Source organism: Ctenopharyngodon idella, chromosome 11 (assembly GCF_019924925.1).
Source record: "Ctenopharyngodon idella isolate HZGC_01 chromosome 11, HZGC01, whole genome shotgun sequence".
In the NCBI taxonomy this organism is placed as follows: Eukaryota; Metazoa; Chordata; class Actinopteri; order Cypriniformes; family Xenocyprididae; genus Ctenopharyngodon; species Ctenopharyngodon idella.
The window spans coordinates 22,920,903-22,939,595 of record NC_067230.1 but is presented as its reverse complement, the minus strand read 5'-3'; the positions used below and the strand labels follow the sequence as shown (position 1 = coordinate 22,939,595).

The 18,693-nt window shown below is 36.8% G+C and overlaps 1 protein-coding gene across 9 annotated transcripts in view; it reads left to right on the top strand.

Annotated features, from left to right (window-relative positions):
- The window catches only part of arhgef10la (Rho guanine nucleotide exchange factor (GEF) 10-like a), a 136,265-nt gene that overhangs the window by 69,452 nt on the left and 48,120 nt on the right, over nt 1–18,693 (top strand). For all 9 annotated transcript variants that reach the window (XM_051911700.1, XM_051911696.1, XM_051911702.1 and 6 more), the window contains 2 exons: nt 1,160–1,287; nt 9,439–9,539. In XM_051911700.1, coding sequence (XP_051767660.1) covers nt 1,160–1,287; nt 9,439–9,539 — 229 coding nt within the window. The remainder of the gene's footprint in view (nt 1–1,159; nt 1,288–9,438; nt 9,540–18,693) is intronic.

Sequence of the window (18,693 nt, the reverse complement as noted above, 5' to 3'; positions counted from 1 at the left end):
TTTCTTGACCATAACCATGCTTTTGGCCGCCTTACAAATGACTAATTCCTACCCACAATCTAATCAGAATAGAAATGTGCAATGAATAGAGAATAGGTGAACTTTTGCAGACCTCATTGATTTTGCAGATGTATTTCAATTGGATTTGGCTTTTGGGAGGTGTGAATAATTTGGTTTACAAGAGGGAAGCCTTTATTGTTTCATCAATACTTGGAGGCCAAAACCATAATCAACATAACAAGAAAAAAAACAGTGGTTCACGAATTTATGTGATATAATGAAGTAGTTTTCATCTGGTTACAGGTCTGTTCTGATTTGGTTAGCTGTGCTAAACAATGCTAAATGCATATAAAAAGTGCAACTAACAATATACAGTACAGTACCATTCAAAAGTTTGGGGTCAGTAAGTGGGGTTTTTTTTTATTTATTTATTTATTTTACTTTTAGCAAGGACACATTAAATTGATTAAAGATGACAGTAAAGGCATTCATATTGTTACAAAAGATTTTTATTCCAACTAAATCCTGTTCTTTTGAATTTTCTCGTCATCATAAAATTCTGGAAAAAAAAGCTCATCACTGTTTCCACAAAAATATTAAACGGCACAACTGTGTTCAACATTGATGATATTAAGAACTGTTTCTTGAGTTGCAAATCAGCATATTAGAATGATTTCTGAAAGATCATGAAACACTGAAGACTTTATCACTTGATCTTTATCATCACAGGAATAAATTGCACTTATATTAAAATGGAAACCTGTTATTGTAAACTGTTATATAAATGTTATTTTAAATTAAATAGACATTTTCAAAAGGGAGGTGGAAATGCTTCGATGTACCTATTTGTTTGTTATATTAATTATTTTGCATTGGCTATTATTGGGCCTGTGCAGTTCCTGATAACATTAAAATCAGTACTTTTCAGTACTTTGTTGTTTTTGTTTTTTTTAAGTACAATTTCTGTACTGTGTTGAATCAACACTTGATGTCCAATGTAAAGGCAAGGTCCTAAAGCACAACCAATTTTGTATATATATATATATATATATATATATATATATATATATATATATATATATATATATATATATATAATATATGTGTGTGTGTGTGTGTTTACTAGAATCACACTTGTCAATCTTTGCTGTGTTTATAGAATCTGAACACCACGGTAGCACAGGACTGGTGTTTGGCGCTGCAAAGGCTGATCCGCATCAAAGAGGACCAAATTCAGAGTGCCAACAAGTGCCGTTTACGATTGCAGGTCCCTGGCAGACCAGACAAGTGAGTAAATGGGGGCAAAAGCTTCAATTTTCTTTAGCACCCTCAATAAAATGCAAAAAAAAGAGAACATATTAATGGATTTAGATATTTGTTATAACCGTTTGTAATCCAAAAACACATTTTCCTTTCCTGTTCTTCTCCTGATAGATTACATTTGCCTAAAGAAAGTTAGTAGTGAGACATGTTGCTAAATGGCTTCTGAGATCTTAACAAGAAAACAACTATTTTGATTACTCCACTGCTTGATTTCAGACTGGCAGTCTTATAATGTAAGTCCTGCATACATTCTCTGGCGCAGGTGATCCCAAGCGGCACTGAAACATAATGGCAGATGACAAACATGTTAATGTTCATCTGCAACAACGTTAAGATGATGAAGGAGCCCGGCACCATGCTAATTTCCCCTAATGAAAGTGCATTACCCGGCTTTATTTGCGGCGTGTGTTAAAAGCCTACCCTTTTCACCTTTAACGAAGCCAAGCGGCAAATTACAAGTCTAATAGCATGACGGGAAATCATTAAGTGATAGTTCTCAGATTTGGGAGATCAAGGAATGCTGGAGGTAAAGTTACACAGCCCCTTTCAGTCTGGGAAGTGCTACATTATGGCTAGTCATAGAGCTTATTCAATTCATTTAACTTAGTCTAGGAGCTGCTGTTTCCCATTTGGAGCAGTAGTGTCATTTCTCTTTGATGCGTAGACAGGGGCTTTAATGTACTCTTATTATGTCACATTAAGAGTCAGTGAATGTAAATGTGTCAAGGCGGAGGCTGCACATTTTTCACAGTGCACTGCACCTGAATGTGCTTATCTTAATGATGCAGAGTGAGAGCGGAAACTTCACTCATAGAATCGGCATGGAAGGAAGAGAAATGAAGACAGATTAGTGGAGGATTCAGCTAAGAAAAGAGCAGAGGAGACGGGGAGAACATGAGAGAAGAGAAACGGAGAGGAAAAAACAAACAAACTGTAAAGCACAGAGCAGTTGACGTTTATTTATCCTTCATTTTCTGATGAGAATATGTTTGGGGGCTAAGATGTACATGTAGAAATAATAAAAGTAATTAAAAAATTAACCTGTTATTTAATTTTTAATGGGATAGTTCACCCAAAAATGAAAATTCTGCTTGACATGAGGGTGAATAAATTATGTCAGAATTTTTATTTTTGGGTGAATTATCCCTTTTAAGGCCGGAACACACCAAGTCGACGCCGATGAACTAGTGGCAACGAAAGCAGACTGCGGGGTTGGCTCACATCGGCAGCGTCTGGGTCCAAAGTTGCCCTGACACACTAAACCGACGCTCGACAGCCGACGGCCAAGTAGCACGTCCGTTCTGCGCCTGCGTAAGATGAAATGCCTTTCTATACTAACAGGTGGCAGTAGCTGAACAGCCAATCAAAATGATCAGATGGCCCGACGGAGCTCTGATGCCGATTCAACATGTCGAATCTGCCGGAAAAAAAGCCGACTGGGACCAACTTCAGCCGACGGTGCAGAACACGCTGAGAAAACTTAGTCGATTTTTCCGAGAACCCAATGAGAACATAAGTGTTAAAACAATTCTTGTGTAAGCCCACTTATCGTGTTTACGTGAACCATTTTAACACAAAAAATTTAACTTTTTTTATTTTTATTTCATTTGATCCTTACTACCTGACTACAAAGACAAATAGTGCCTTGCAAGCTGAGAGGAGATACAAGGGACTGATTTTCTGCCTTGGCACATGGAAGAGACTCGGCAGAACGTTTAATCTCTGTGTGCTTTCTCAACCTAATGTGACAGCCCTACCGGCCCAGAGCGGCTCAGTACCCTGCAGTCCTCCCAATATCTGTCAGACCCCTGCTCTTCAGGCCTGCTCGGTTGGCTCACGTTCTGCAGAACCCACAAGAGCAATCTGCTCAGTCAGATGTTCACCAGAGCCCCTGCCCTGCTTCCAAAACAGTCACACTCCCTGAATTTTCCAATGCCTGCGTCAGCCTGCTGTGATGTCATAATGCATTGATGTCATTAGGATAGGGAACCAAGATACAGTTATTATTCACTTTTATGAATTTCCAGAAACATGTAGCGCAAACAGTATAGACTGATTCAGACTGATACAGCGAAACAAATGATTTTAGTAAATCAAGAATATACAATGTAGTCTGAATTCCAAATAGCTTTTATGAGCCGATCCTTTTTAGTGAATCAAAATCGTATAGCACAGCCAGTGTAATATGATTCCCGATTGAATGATTCTTATGAGTCGATTTTTTTTTTTTTTAGTGAATCAAAAACATACAGCATGACCAGTGTAATTTTACTACTGAACGAATTACTCTTATAAGCCATTTATTTTTAGTGAATCAAAAACACATAATCCAACGAGTGCAATTTGATTCCCAAACAAATTATTCTTATGAGTCAGCTCCTATTAGTGAATCAAAAACATTTGAAAATGTTGTCTGAGCCCCAAACTAATAAGTCCACCATAGATGTTCCTTTTAGTGAATCAAGAATTTTGAATGTTGTCTGAATTCCAAATAGATTTTATGAGGTGATTCTTTTTTGTGAATCAGAAACGTACAGCACAACTAGTGTAATATGATTCCCGAATGAATGACTCTTATTAGCCAGTTCTTTTTGTGAATCAAAAACCTACAGCACAACCAGTGTAATTTTAATCTTGAACGAATGACCCTTATAAGCCATTTATTTTTAGTAAATCAAGAACATAGAGCACAACCAGTGTAATTAGTGATTTGTAATTAATGACCAGTATAATTAACAGTGAACTAATGATTTTATGAGCTGCCATTGCATGTCCTTTTAGGGAATCACTTCTAAGGGCAGTAAATACTGTAAGAATTGCATTTTGTTTTTCCAAACATAATGGAACCATTAAGGAGAAAAGAGTAGAATAGAGTGGAATGGAATGGAATACAATGGAGCTGTCAGAGCTATAGTGCTCATTTGGCTGATGTTAATTGAATCTGGCTCTCAACATTTCCTGATTTGGTTTCACCCTCTTTCCCCATCATTTCCTCTCCTCTCTCCACTGGTCTATAAATAAACTTTTTGGCAACAAGGCCAAAAAGATCCTGTTAAGGAAAAAAGGAGAACATGATCACAGAGAGGCAGAGAAGAAAAGAAAAGAAAGCTTTGAATACAGAAAAAACTAATTTAAAACCATCTCTTTCTCTCTTTGTTACACAAACACAAATCCTCTCTTTATTTACCTATCCTTCTCTTTAACAAACACATGCATACAGACCCAGGGAGAGAGGCAGTTCCCAGCATGCACCCCCTGTTCGTTGTTTTTCACCTGCTGTTAGTCTAGAAGCCTTTTCTACCTTCAGATAACTCCTCTTAGCAAGCAGCAAAAGGGACGGTGACACATGGAATTTCAAAGCGCTGCCATGGAGGCTGATGCACATTCGGGATAATTAACATCACCCATTCAACTTGCCGCAAATCCGCGTGTGCGCTTACGTGTCCTGCCTATTACACATTGACAAAAACATGGCAGGTTGATTGAGAATAAAAATTAATGTAGTAGAAACACAGATGGCTGAAACCAAGGAAAGCCTGTTTTTCATAGGAGAATGTTTTTCTTCTAGGTCTTCGGAGATGTATTTCATGCACTGTATTTAAATTAGCTGTTTAGCCATATAAAAAAATTTATGTGGTGTCTAGTGTGCTTTTCACTCCTGAAATTGTTAATCCAAGATCATTCATTCTCCATCCTGGGTTTGTAAATAGCCCTAGGTAGTCAGGTTTCAAAATTGTCTTAATGTTGTTATTTAAATTTACATTTTACATTTTAATGCATTGGGCATGACACTTTTGTTCAAAGTGGCTTACATTGCATTAAAAGTATATATTTTATCAATTCCATTGTATCACTTGCATTCCCTGGGAATCAAACCCATGACCATGGTGGTGCTACTGCCTGTTTGAGCTTCAGGAATTTGCATAGTCATGAGATTAGTAACATTGATTGGACAAATACAGATTGGCCACATAGATTCCATCTTCTAAAACACTACAAAAATCTCTAAAAAAGCCACAATAATGATAATTACTCCAGTTAATGCATTTGCTTTGACTGTTTCACTTACACGCTGAAATTAAATAGTGTGAAAGCACATGAATATTTAATAAGGAAAGCACTGATGCACTTCAGGATTGGTTGTCTGTGGCTAAACAACTTCAAAGGAGTGCTAACCCACTTGTGTGAAACTTTGCTTAACCCAGAGTTTAAAAAAGGCCTAACCTGGTTTTAAAATGAGGTTAATCTAGGGTTATGTGTAAAATTGATAGGTTAATTGATCTTGGATTAATGGGCATAGGGTTTATAGAGCTTATAGGCATAGAGTGCTTTCTCCAAAGCCACTTCCTGTTTGATTTACAGTCACCTCCAATCGGCACGGAGAAGTGCTGAATGCCTTGCTTCCATTCCACCATCTGTCCTGTCATTCTGCATTAGTGTCACACACATGCCACAGCACTGACCTGCAGCCATAAATCAGTCTGTTCTCTGCTCTCCATTCTGCCCTTTCTGCCTGGGAGTCTGCCTCCTCTGCTGTTTCTTCATTCAGGCCGCACAGAGACACACAAACTCGCGCACCTTCTCGCAACCACCCAGATTTTCAATCAGCCAGCGGGAGGAACCCAGGGCCGTTCTGTTTATCGTGTTTAGACCGATGTGGGTGCCCAGCTTTATCCCAGGAATCAAATTAAGCATGGAGCGCACTTACTCGACTTTAAAAAAACAGCCCTCCCCCCATCCCATCTCTTTTTGCTTATTTTTCCCTGTGAAACCATTGTGCTGAGTGCAAGTTGTTGTTTGCGTTTGCCATTCTCGGAAGGAGCCAGGCACCACATGAATTTCAGTCGGAATTCGCTTTCCGCTTTATCTCTGAGCGTCTTCGAAGGTTTAGTTTCATTCTTCTATATCTGTGTCTTCGCACTCCATGCTTTTCTTCCTTCTTTCTCTCTCTCTGACTCCTTCTGTCTCCCCTGGGCTGGGAATGAATGCAGAGCAGGCAGAGGCTGCTGGCGTGACAGTAGCCAGGGTAGGCGTCATCATATTCTCCAGTCAGTTACCTTCTAATGATGTTTGAATGTGAATTGGTTTCCTTGTCCCTGAGCCTTTGCTGAGAGACTTACTTTAGTGGGCATAGTGTTAAAAATTAAGTCAAAGTATTTTTTACAAGTGTAGAATGGGTTCTTGACTCATTGAAGGCCTTGGACAGTTGTGTAGGGCAAGTGCCAAACTACTGTTCGGCTCATAAGTTTGCATACTGCTTTCATAAACCACACTCTACACTCTTCCTTTTTTTTAAATGAGGAATCATAAAAACTAAATTTGTTTTTTAATGTAGTTACTTCCCTTATAACATTCAATTCAATCACAGCAATTCTATTTAAAGAACTTATTATCTCAACTAGATGCTTTTGTTTGCATCTGTGGTTCCATGAAGTTCCATTTACTGGTGGACATCCATAGAATCTTTCCATTGCACTAAAGTTTCTTTGTAGGTTTTTTTTTTTAAGAAAACATTTCTTGAAAGGCTGTTTTGGGAACACTTTTCTTCTATGGCATTGCCATGAAAAAACCCTTTTGGAACCTAGGAGTGTGGTGACACCACAAAATGACATCACAATCTTTTGTCTTACATTTGTATAAACATTAGTTACTAGGGCTGGGTATTGACAAATTTCAAAATTTGATTCGATTTCGATTCACAAGCTTGCAATTCGATTCGATTTCGATTAAATTCGATTCAATATCGATTAATTTGGATATGGGAACAGTACTTGGCAAATTTTCTCAAGGAAAACTCTCAACTAATGCTGTAAACTACATGGGAATCAGTTCTACATTACTGTAATATTGAAGGTTAAAATTAACAAACACTTAAATTAGTGGAAGTTAAGGAAGTTTTGACAATAATAAAGTTAAAATACTAACTTTACAATTATGTAATTATATTTCTACTCCAATTCGTTTTTTGAAATGCATTATTTAAATGGTGGCTGTTATAAAAACTTGACGGATTTATTCAAACATGCATTAAATATTGAACATTAAAAATTATAATGAATGTGTAATATGGTGCATATATTTAGCAAAATGCTCCTCTCTAGAGTTCGGTTTTATAGCTGACTAACGAGTTATGGTCACTGAATATGGCTTTTCTGACGTTACGTGACATTGCTTACAAGCTGTTTTATTGACGTCTTTCGCAGTTGAAACACTGATTGAGCTATTCCATGAGACAGGATACGGATTTCGGTAAGTTGTACTGTATCTTTCAACATACCTCTGGGTGCTCATTCATGTTTATTTCACGCTGTAACTGGTATTAAAGCGGAGGAGATGATTCACGTGCGCTTCGCGTTGCCGCCTCTCTTGAACTGAGGTGCTACAGCGATCTGTCAAGCCACATTATACAGCGCCAAAACGGTAATTTTTTGAATCTTGTAATAAAATGGACTAAATGCACTAAAGATCTTATTCCCAAGTGATCAGTTCCCTAGTGCTTATTCCCTAGTGCTCAAAAAGGGTCGAGACGTCAACCGACTCGAACAGGTATTGAAGTATGCTTAGTAGAGTATAAATTCATAGATGTCTGGGAGACCCTGTTTAACTTAAGTCAGGTGCGTAGGGGAAAATCTACCACAGTATATTTACACACTGTTTAATGCAACTCCAATTCATTAAGGAACGATGCAAAGTAACCATGAACCATTGGCTCACTCGATTTCATGAAAACCCTCGGATACATTAAGTACTGAAAAACCGCTGTGTGTTGCTCGGAGACGCACAATAGTTCTGCTGTGACTTTATTTGGAACTATTTTCAATGGCGAATATTGTGTCTAAAATGAAACACAATATTAACTTGTTTATTGAACTGTTGTATAAAATCAATATCACATTTACAATCGTGAAAAACAACACTTGCTCATGTGATTTTGCTAAACTGTATCATGACATAAATATAAGACAAAAACCCATAGAGGGGCATTTTTGCCCTCATATCTTGAATTTTAGTGGCATTTTTTAACTGCATTCATCATGCAGTCAGTCGTTGCCCCGCATCATGTTCATAACTAAACTGCATGCAATGTAAGATCACATGTCTGGGCCGGGGCAGGGTAACGCACCCTGCAAAATAATATTAACGTGTTTTTTTTTCCATAATTAATCGCACCAAATTAACACTTTAAATCAACAGCCCTAATATATATATATATATAGTTTTTGTTTTAGATATTATTTCTGAAGTATATATAATTAATGGTAGCTGTTTGACTGATTCTAAAAAGAGTGTGTACTTATGAGCTTATGAGCACAACTGCACCTCATAAAAACGGACTCACCTACTATGGGTATATCTGAGGTTTAGATAACAGAATTTATAATGATTGAATCTAGAAACTGAATCACATTTTCAATTTTAAACTGTCATTCTTCAAAGTCAAATCCAGGTGGTTTTCTTGTGGCCAATCTCCTTCAATAACTCATATTAAGAACCTCATCCCATCCAGAAGCACACGGTGCACAGTCATGCTCGCGCATTCCCCCCTTGTAGAAGGCATTGCTGAAAAGTTCTTGTCATTAACCTGGCTAAACATCTTTGCTGAGAATGCAGATCAACTCAGCAAGCTCACCTCATGTCCAGGCCTGACACTCTCCATCCTTCCCCACATAACCCTCCATGCCACCACTTCCACAGATCTTACGGTCTCCGTGACCTTCGTACTGGCTCTTTGATTAAATAAAGAAAGAAATATGATATGCGTGTAGATGTGGGAATCTCTATACCTCCTTCTCTGCTGTCTGCTTTTTCCTCCTCTAAGCACTGCAGACTTCATGGAAAAGAACAACAACAACTCAGCACACAGATCCAGACTCAGCTTGAGATCAAGCTGTATTGAGGAGAGTGGCAGCTGCTCTCCCCAGGGCTCCTTGGTGCACTGCAGCAAAACTATTTTACTGTATTATTAATACTGATAATTAAGGTGCCTCCATGTTGTGATGTGTTTTTATGGAAATTTTACAAGATTATCTTCCTCAAAGGGCCATAGCAATGAGCCCATGTTGGATAGATCAGTGTATCTCACCACCTGTCAAATGTTTTTTTCATGTACTGTAGATCTGGGCGTCCTGTAAGCTTCACTGTGGTCTTCAACACACCAAGCCCTGTCAGCAAGATCTCCTGGGTCAACCGGTTCCACCTAGCGAAGATAGCACTGAGTAAGTCTGAATTTTATGCTCCACTAACCCATGACTTTAGGTCTTTTTATCTGAAACTTTGACTGTGATGTTAAAAGGATTAGTTCACTTGGAAATGAAAATTAATCCAAGCTTTACTCACCCTCAAGTCATCCTAGGTGTATATGACTTTCTTCTTTCTGATGAACATAATCGCAGGAATATTAATAAATATCCTGACACATCCGAGCTTATAATGGCAGTGATAGGGATCAATGAGTAAGAGCTGAAGAAAGTGCATCCATCCATCATAAATATGTTCTCCGCAGACTTTAGAAAAACTGAATTTGACAAGAGATTTAGCCTTGCCACTAGTGGCATATTATTATAACTTCCTGTTTTCCGGACACTTGGCGCTCTTTTTCTTATTGCCTTTTTTCCTATCACATATTTTAGTAATCATCATAAATTAGGTATCATTTGAAAGCTTAACTCAATTCAAAATTCGTTTTAAATGCCGACATTGTCTTACCACGGAAACAGTACTTAAAATTCCTTTAGCGGGCTCCTCAGTCTAGTGGACGATGTCATGTTTTTATACTACAAGATTTATTTGGACTGTTTTATAATCGTAGTCAAGTTTTCATATTTGGCAACTGTTTTGTGATAGAAGTGATATTGTGACAGAAATGTATTAATTTGTTAAGAGAATGCATAAAAAAAAAGAAATGGAAAATGCATCCAAAAAAAAAAAAAAAAAAAAAAATCAATGGAGTGTGGGTGTCATCCGGTGGCTATTTTTGGTGTAGCGCCTAAACAAAATCTCATAGGAACTTCAGTTTTTGCGATATCAACTTCAAATTGGGAACACAACCTTGTTACACATATGGTTTTGATTTCATAGCAATTTTAGAGTAAAAAATATTTTGTAAAAAATGTATTTTGTATAAAGTATATTTATAGTACAGTACAATTGTTTTGCAGTAAACTTCCGTACACGTTCATTTCTTAAAAGCAATATTCTGCTGAGTGTCATCTTTAAAAAGAGACCAATCTTAGGTCTGTATTCCAAAGCATTCATGAATTACAACCATTTAAGTTTGGATTGCATTTTCACATCTATGCTCAAAAAAGAGGTGACAGTTAGGCTATTTGATATTTAACATTTGATTATTTATACATTTAGTGTTCACAGATAGTTAATCTTTAAAAACACTAATAATTTAATAACACTTAAAAATTAAATCTTTAGCAAATCTCAAAATGATTTTTTATGCTGTACATTTATAATTTTATGATGCTTCTGGTAGCAATTAAACTGTCTTATTTTAGTTTTTAGTGTTTTATTTTTAATTAATCTACACTAAATAGTAATTAGTAACTTTGGGCACACTTTAGATTAGGGTCCAATTCTCACTATTAACTAACTAACTACAACTTTTGCCTCAAACTCCTAATTACTGCTTATTAATTGTTAGTAAATTAGTTGTTAAGTTTAGGTATTGGGTAGGATAAAGGGATGTAGAATATGGTCATGCAGAATAAGGCATTAATATGTGCTTACTAATAAACAGCCAATATTCTAGTAATATGCATGCTAATACGCAACTAGTTAATAGTGACAATTGGACCCTAAACTAAAGTGTTACTGTAACTTTAATGTCTTAAAAGTCAGAAATTAATCTGGCGACTTTAGTAGCTGGTGGGCAAAGCCTCTCTTATCTTTGTATAGGTTTCTGTTGCAAAACAACTGCACATTATGTTCATATGATTGTGCAATCAAAACATCTGGGCATTAATGTGTTAAATGTTGCTATCAGGGTCAATGTGCCTTAAGCTAATGAGGTAGTAAATATGCTTTAGTGAAATGGCCACAGTGAGGCATCCAGATTGTTGTAAGTTGTGATAAAGATCTTAGAATGTAATTTCTGTGCTTGAATTGAATGTTGTAAGATGACTGAAATCTAGCAGCTTGGATTGTTTTGTTTTATTGATGCCATGCACAAAATATATGGGTGTTTCTGTCAGTCTGCAGACCGGGTCAGAGGTGTGGATAGTTAGAGATGCATCAAAAATACCAGGGATTGATGGAGTCTGACTTCTCAGACTTCTGCTTTTGCAGCTTTTTCCAAACCAGCTGAAGTTTAACAAAAACAAAAGAAGTAGTTTTACTTCATGAGGAGCATGATCAAAGATTACATCATGCTACTTGATGGACATACAGAGAAATGAGCAGAAATAGGGAGAACTGGAGCTACGTCTTGGAACCAAGAGCTGTAAGAGCCTTGACTGGAACCTGTTTTTACCCTTTTATATCAGATTTCTAATCATTCTAAGTGCAAAGTAAAATTGTTCAAACTTTGCTCTTTTTTGTTGTTTTCACAACAACAATAATGGCCTTACATATGCTGCCCATGGCTATTTGTGAGATGTTGTTGAAAAGAGCTTTATGGCAATAGGCAAAAAGTAATCTCGGCTGACAGTAAGTGGATGTTGGCAGCTTAAGTGGCAACACCCCCCCCCCCCCCCCCCCCCCAAAAAAAATCATTCTCCACTTTTCTTATATCTCTTTCTTAGCGTTTGTTGCAAGAAGCCATTTGGCTTTCTGTGCATTTCCCTGTTTGCTTTCCTGCTGTTTCTTGGCTCGTCCTTGGTCAGCTGTCAGATTTTTCTTCCATCTTAGCCAGGCCTGTTGACCAAAATGAGCTTTAATTCACAACTCACAGTATAACTTTCACACTTCACTTTGCAGAGTCATAACGTGTCACATTTAGAATGTGCAGAAATGATGTGTATTTCAGAATCACATCAAAACATTCCAAGTGTTTTGTGCAGAAGGTCGTTATCCAGCCTGCTGAAGATGTCAGTTACACCCTAATTTCATTACACCCACACATTGCCTACTCATTTAGCCAAATGAAATTACAATAACAGAAATGCTGGTGCAATTTCATGGGTGGCCTGTTGTTGCCGAGCTCTCTTACGTCCTTTGAGGACGTGTGGGTCTGATGTGGGAAGAAAAAGCCTTTGATTGAGGTCATCTGAGACCCTTCACCTCCTGTCTGGCAGTGTATTAAAACACAAGCCACTTCCTTGTGTTATCAATCCCTATGATCCTCTATCCGCTGTGTCCTCTTTGACGCATATTGATCCTTATTAGCAAGCTTCATAAGGTATTTCCTGAACCTTCCACCCCATCTGTTTTCCCCTACAAGTCCTGCATTGATGTCTAACTTTTGTCTGATATAAAATGTACAGAAGCTGTTTTGTCTGTTATGAGGGCCATTAACAGTCTTCTGCTATGGGTAACATATGCTTGTATCTATAAAAAACATGCTGTCAGAAAACAGTGTTTGTGATATTGTGGTGGCATGCTGGGAACTCATGGGGCATGAGATCGAGAGCTTCAACATGACTGTGGATGAGTGTGTCCTGAGGGTTCTATTAATTATGAGGATATGGTTCAGAGATTGCCACGAGAACAACATGTGGTGCAGAGAAAAGGCCTGATTCTTTTTCCAAATGCTGCCTTGTTGCACGTTCACAGGTGCACCTTTAATTAATATGTTTGACACACAGGCTTCAAGGGTTTCCATCAGGAATGTCCAATTCTAGTGAATCTCAAAATTAAATCACAGATTCAAGTTCTTGTGTGGCATTTCAGATCTTTCTCTTTTTTTAAAGGAAGATATTTAGTTTAATTTTGATGTGCATTGGCTGTGTTTTTAATTCTGTCATGACAACTCTCAGAGCGTTTGGCATGGTAATGGGTATGACAAAGTTGATATATTTGGTCTTGGTGGAATAGATCTGCTGCACTGCTGCAGCTGCTGCTGTTGGCTGCTGCTGCAGAGCAAGTACGGGACTTGCTACTGCCAATACATACACGACACGCTGCTGTGAGCAAGTAAGACATGCTGCTGCTGTATAAAATAGCATACATAAATTACCCGTAGCAGATCTACACAGGTGGAGCTGGGGAAGGTGGAGGGTTTCTGAAAGCACGCTGCACTGCTATGGCAAATGCTGACCGAGTATTTGAAAGTTGAGCAGCAAGCTCATTAACTACTGATACTGCAAGAACCAATCATCGTGCCTTACAGAGAATGATGTGATTGCAAGCAAGTGAGCTAAGGACCTATTAGCCTGTGCCATCTAGAGTTTCAAGACAGAATTTTGTATTTGTCCTATGTAAATTATTTTTAAAAGATTATCACCCTTATTAAAAACAATCTCTTTTTGAACCAGAGAAAAATAACATAAATAACAAAAACATATCTATTGGATATTTATAAGAATTGTAATATTTTATATATCATAGCTGTAGGCTATATAGTTATATATAATATAAAATAATGTATGAAACATTATATTCTTTATATTATTTCACTAAATGTATAATATAATGATATATTATATTGTTTTAATAGAAATTATATATTAAAACTATTTATTATATTATATAACCACTATGATATTTAATAAAATACATTCAAATCTTTTAATATGTTAATTTAAATAATATTTATTCATGAATATACATTACTACATAGATTCACTGCATTTAACTAGTTTTTCTTTTAGCTTGTAGTCTAGTTAACTGGGTCATTGACGAATAAGGTTTTTAAAAGTGTGAAAAAAAACATAATGGAGATATAATTAATTTTGTTTTAACAATTTTATTAAGGGCTAACAATAGATTGTGTTTTTTATATATATATATATATATATATATATATATATATATATATATATATGTATATATATGTATGTATATATATATATATATATATATATATATATATATATATATGTATATATATATATATATATATATATGTAAAACCAATTAATACTGCTTTTGTCATTTTTTACAATATGGACAAAATATTGTCAAAGTCATTCAGTGTAACCAAAATTTCGGTTTTACAGAATGACACTTTTGGTTATACGATACTGACTACATGACTTGATCCAAAATGGTCCCTTTATATTGGTTACTGTGAATGACATCAATGAAATTCATTTTTCTGGACATTTTTTCTCATAACAAAGCTACACATAACTTTAATACCATTTTGCACTGTTAACATCTGATGTTATAAAATCATGCCAGAATAAAAAATATAAACATTTATTAAATTTTTAGATATTTTAATCACAAATAAAATAGTTGTATTGGCCTTTGGACTGTTAAACCGAATAACCTTTTGACACTTCAGAATCTTTAAAATACTTTTATATGTAGCAAAATATAATTTAAACATTTTGGATTCAATAAAAGAGATCTAGTTGTACTACCTTACATACTTTGGATGTCATATCTTTGTTTTTTATTATTATTAAGGCCTTTGGACAAAAAAAAAAAGACCCGTCACGTCATTGACCCAACTACTAAATTATGACTTGTAGCTTGGTATACTAGTTTCAAAGTAGCTTCCTCAGTACTGGACTTGTGGCAGCTTATATTGTCAGTTGTAAATACATGAACACACACAAAGGAAGGCAGATTGGTCACAGAGCTGAAGGAAGAAAGTTTGAAAATAAAAAGTATGTGAAACGGCAGGAGAGATATGGAGAGCAGTGTATTTGAAGGCGAATTTTATTTGTGTGTGTATCTACTCCATGTGCAATAGTGCTAGACAAATCACAATGGAATGTGACTGACAGCAAAGCGTTGTAAATTAAGCACAGAAAAGAAGAGTGGGGAGTCATTTGTGAACCTATTGTTGAGATGGATCGGGTTGATGATAAAGGTCGAGGTAGCGATGTGTGGGCATATGTCAGCTGAGGAAGGGAAGCCAGTGGTAGCTTACCCCACTCCACCTGAGTGACACACTCCATCTCCAACTCTGATCAGTGATCACTGCTGCGGTCTGTCTGGCACGACTACATAATGAGAGAAAAGAGGAATTTTAGAAAGTCTCTTCTTTCACACTCAGAAACTTGGCAAGCAAGAACTAACACCTATGGATGTCATAGCAACTGATTCCCCCCCCCCCCCCCCCCCCAAATGTGACCAGGTTAGGGAGTTTTCTTTCATCAAAGCACTTTCTGAAACCAATTGATTCTTCCTAGAAAAACAGCATATGGAAAACGCTCATGCTGAAGTGAACGAAAAGGCATAAAAGGCATTGTTCACTCCTTGTGTATTCTAATGCTGTTACTGCACACAAAGAATCTTTTGAAGTAACTATACAGCATTGAGTCTTATGCTTCCTAACGACTGACTAAAGTGTTTATTAATGGATTGTGATTTTTCTCTCTTTTGTCAGTATTATTTCTTATGCTGAAACTACATTCAAAACCCAAGCAACAGGATACTTTATACTTTTTATTTATTCGTATATTGAATTTTTATTTGTGAATCAAATAGCTTGTAATTTTTAGTTTTCATTATATTATATTATGTTAATTACGTTATACATTGACGTGTATGCTTTAAATGCAATTCATATTAATATTTAGAAATCATAAAGCTTGCACAATACACTATTACTTTTTTCTTTTCTTCTAATGTGAATGTATAACCGCATTAAGCCATGCTATTATACATTCATAAAAAGTCTAAATTTGTGAATACAATATTCAATAAACAATTGTGCTGCTCAGCATTGATCCCTGAAGTGTCGAGCAACATCCTGTGAACTCTTTTGTTTCGACTCTATCTTTGCTGCTTTTGTCAAAGTGTTTATAGATTGGCCTGCTTTGTAATTAATCATCACACTAGATTTAAAGCCCACTGCTGTTAGTCGATAATGCCAAAGCATAATTAAAATTAAATCCCTATTATGCGATGCTTCTGTATATTTGCTAAGCTGCTTCTGGAAAAAAAAAAAAAAAAACCTGTAAGGTCCATGAGTGGTTACCAGCTATTATTGTAAATGACAAACAAGTTAGATGACGTTCAGTGTATTGTTTTGGAGTACATAGCTGTTAATTAAAAATGGTGTTTGCACATTTTGTCCTAAATAGATGTGCCTGCTTATGCTCTCATGGCTTGTGCACCTTTCTCAGATTTAAGGCAGCAAACTTCTAATAAAGCAGCATAAGTACGCACCAAGGCTGGTGGTACAGCCTCTCTGTGTGCCGGTTTCCTGGCCCATTCTAATTAATGTTTTTAATAATGCATATAGATGGTACTGAATAGCAATTTGGATGTTTTAGGAAAAAAGCAATACAAGGGCACTAATACTGGGTGCTGCTTTTAGGTGGTCGTGTGAACCTTAAGAATGGCACAAATTGTGGGACAAAGTGCTTAAAATTTTTCCAGAGTGGAACCCCCTGATTTAAACAACTTTAGAGTTACTTTTTTAATACATATAAGTGCAAAACCAAATATAAGCTTCATTTTTCATCCTTTAAACCTTCCAGACACTGTAATCCATTGTAAATGCCTTACTCTAAATGCTCTATAAACAAAACAAATAGCCGAGGCTAAATTATTTTCTCTGGTAATTGACATTATGCAACTAATGCTGCCAACTGAGCTTCTCTTGTATTGAACCAGAACATTTGTTCAATAGCAAAGCCTACAATAGTTCCAATACAATTTGTCTGAAACAAATTGACAGCCCCAATTCCTATCATTCTTTTACTTTTATCTGAGAGTGTGTGTGCGCTTTTTGCCTATATGCAGATGTATTCCAAATACCCTTAACTTTTATTTTATCCCTGTTTATCATCCAGTGTCTGCCTGGTAGAGATACCCGTTAGCCTCCAGCCCAAATCCTCTCTCCTGTCCATCATTCTCTCACCTCCGTTCTCACTTTCTGCTTCTCCTTTGTCTCTATTTCTCTCACGCTCTGACAGCGGCTATCAATGAGCAACCCCTGGTTAAACCCCAGCCTCCCTGATGAGGTGCACACTTGTTTGCTTATCCTTTGCTAAGCGGCTTGAGTTTTACGACACAACATGAATAGAATGATGGTTGCTGCATTGTTAATGAGGGAGTGAAGGGAGTGTGTTTGGCTGCTGAGTTCTGGCTTGTTCCTCGCATTGTGTTAGCCAGGGTATTGCGGGCAGAATGCATTATGCCGGAGTCATTAGCAGTGCTAGCCCTTGCTATGCAGGGGCATAAGACAGGCCTCAACATTGCTAATGTCTCATCTAACTTGCCACTGCAGCATTTATTGAGAGTGAAACATCAATTATTGTTCATTATTAATATATTTCAAAGGGCTGAATGTCAATGCTACCATGCATCCTAGTACACCAGCAAAAGCCAGTGTTTACTCTTCTCTGGAGAGTTTGATAATGTATGTTTGGACAAACTTGGGTATTTATTAATGGCTAAAGGTGTGTGAAACAGGAATATTGACCTTTTCTGACAAAAAAACAAAACGGCGAAGAGCACATTTCATTAGCTAATTTAATAGCTATCTTAAGGGTCACAGTATGCGAGTGGAGTGCGAGGCAGGTAAACAGTGAACATGATGACGCGCAAGTAGGGTTGACTGACAGCTAGAATTCAATTACAGTGATTTAGAAGTGAATTACACTCCTCAATCATCCCTCCAAAGGGCAAACAAGTGATAAGATCATGGCATAACAGTTTTATTTAATGAGAAGATATAGAGAATTCGGTCCTGAAAGGAAAGGAGATGTGGGTGGAAGGATTAGATGCTTTTGTAAGTTAGTAGAATTCGCTTTCATGCTTCGCTGTGCTATGAAAATATAAACAGCCGGATTGAATGAAAAGCAGGTAGGCCTAATATCTGTCTAAAGACATCAGGGCCTTGCTTTCATTATGTCTGTCTGACAATCAAGACGGTCAGGGTTTTATTTACAAGATAGCACCGATGCAGAGAAAGATGCATGCCTGGATACCATTTACTTTTATGAAAAAAATCATATTGTGCTCTTTAGCTGATGTTTTACCTGAAACAATGATATCAAGCTTGGTGCAGAACCAGTGGGACTAACTGCTAAAGGTAACCAGCCAAACCTTGACCCCTGCTCGTCTGTGCAATTCACTGAAGCAGAAATAACCATGTTGTCCTCTAAGGCCAGACTTGTTTGAGTCTGCATTTTAAATATTGTTTGACAAACCTTGTTGGTAAAATGCTTTTATACGTATGTTTTTCCTCTTTGTTACATTATGTGTGATAGTTAACATACTAATTATAAATGAGAACAGACTTGTGTATATAAACAATCTGTCAGAACAAGTGGTGATTGCAATTTTTGGCATCAG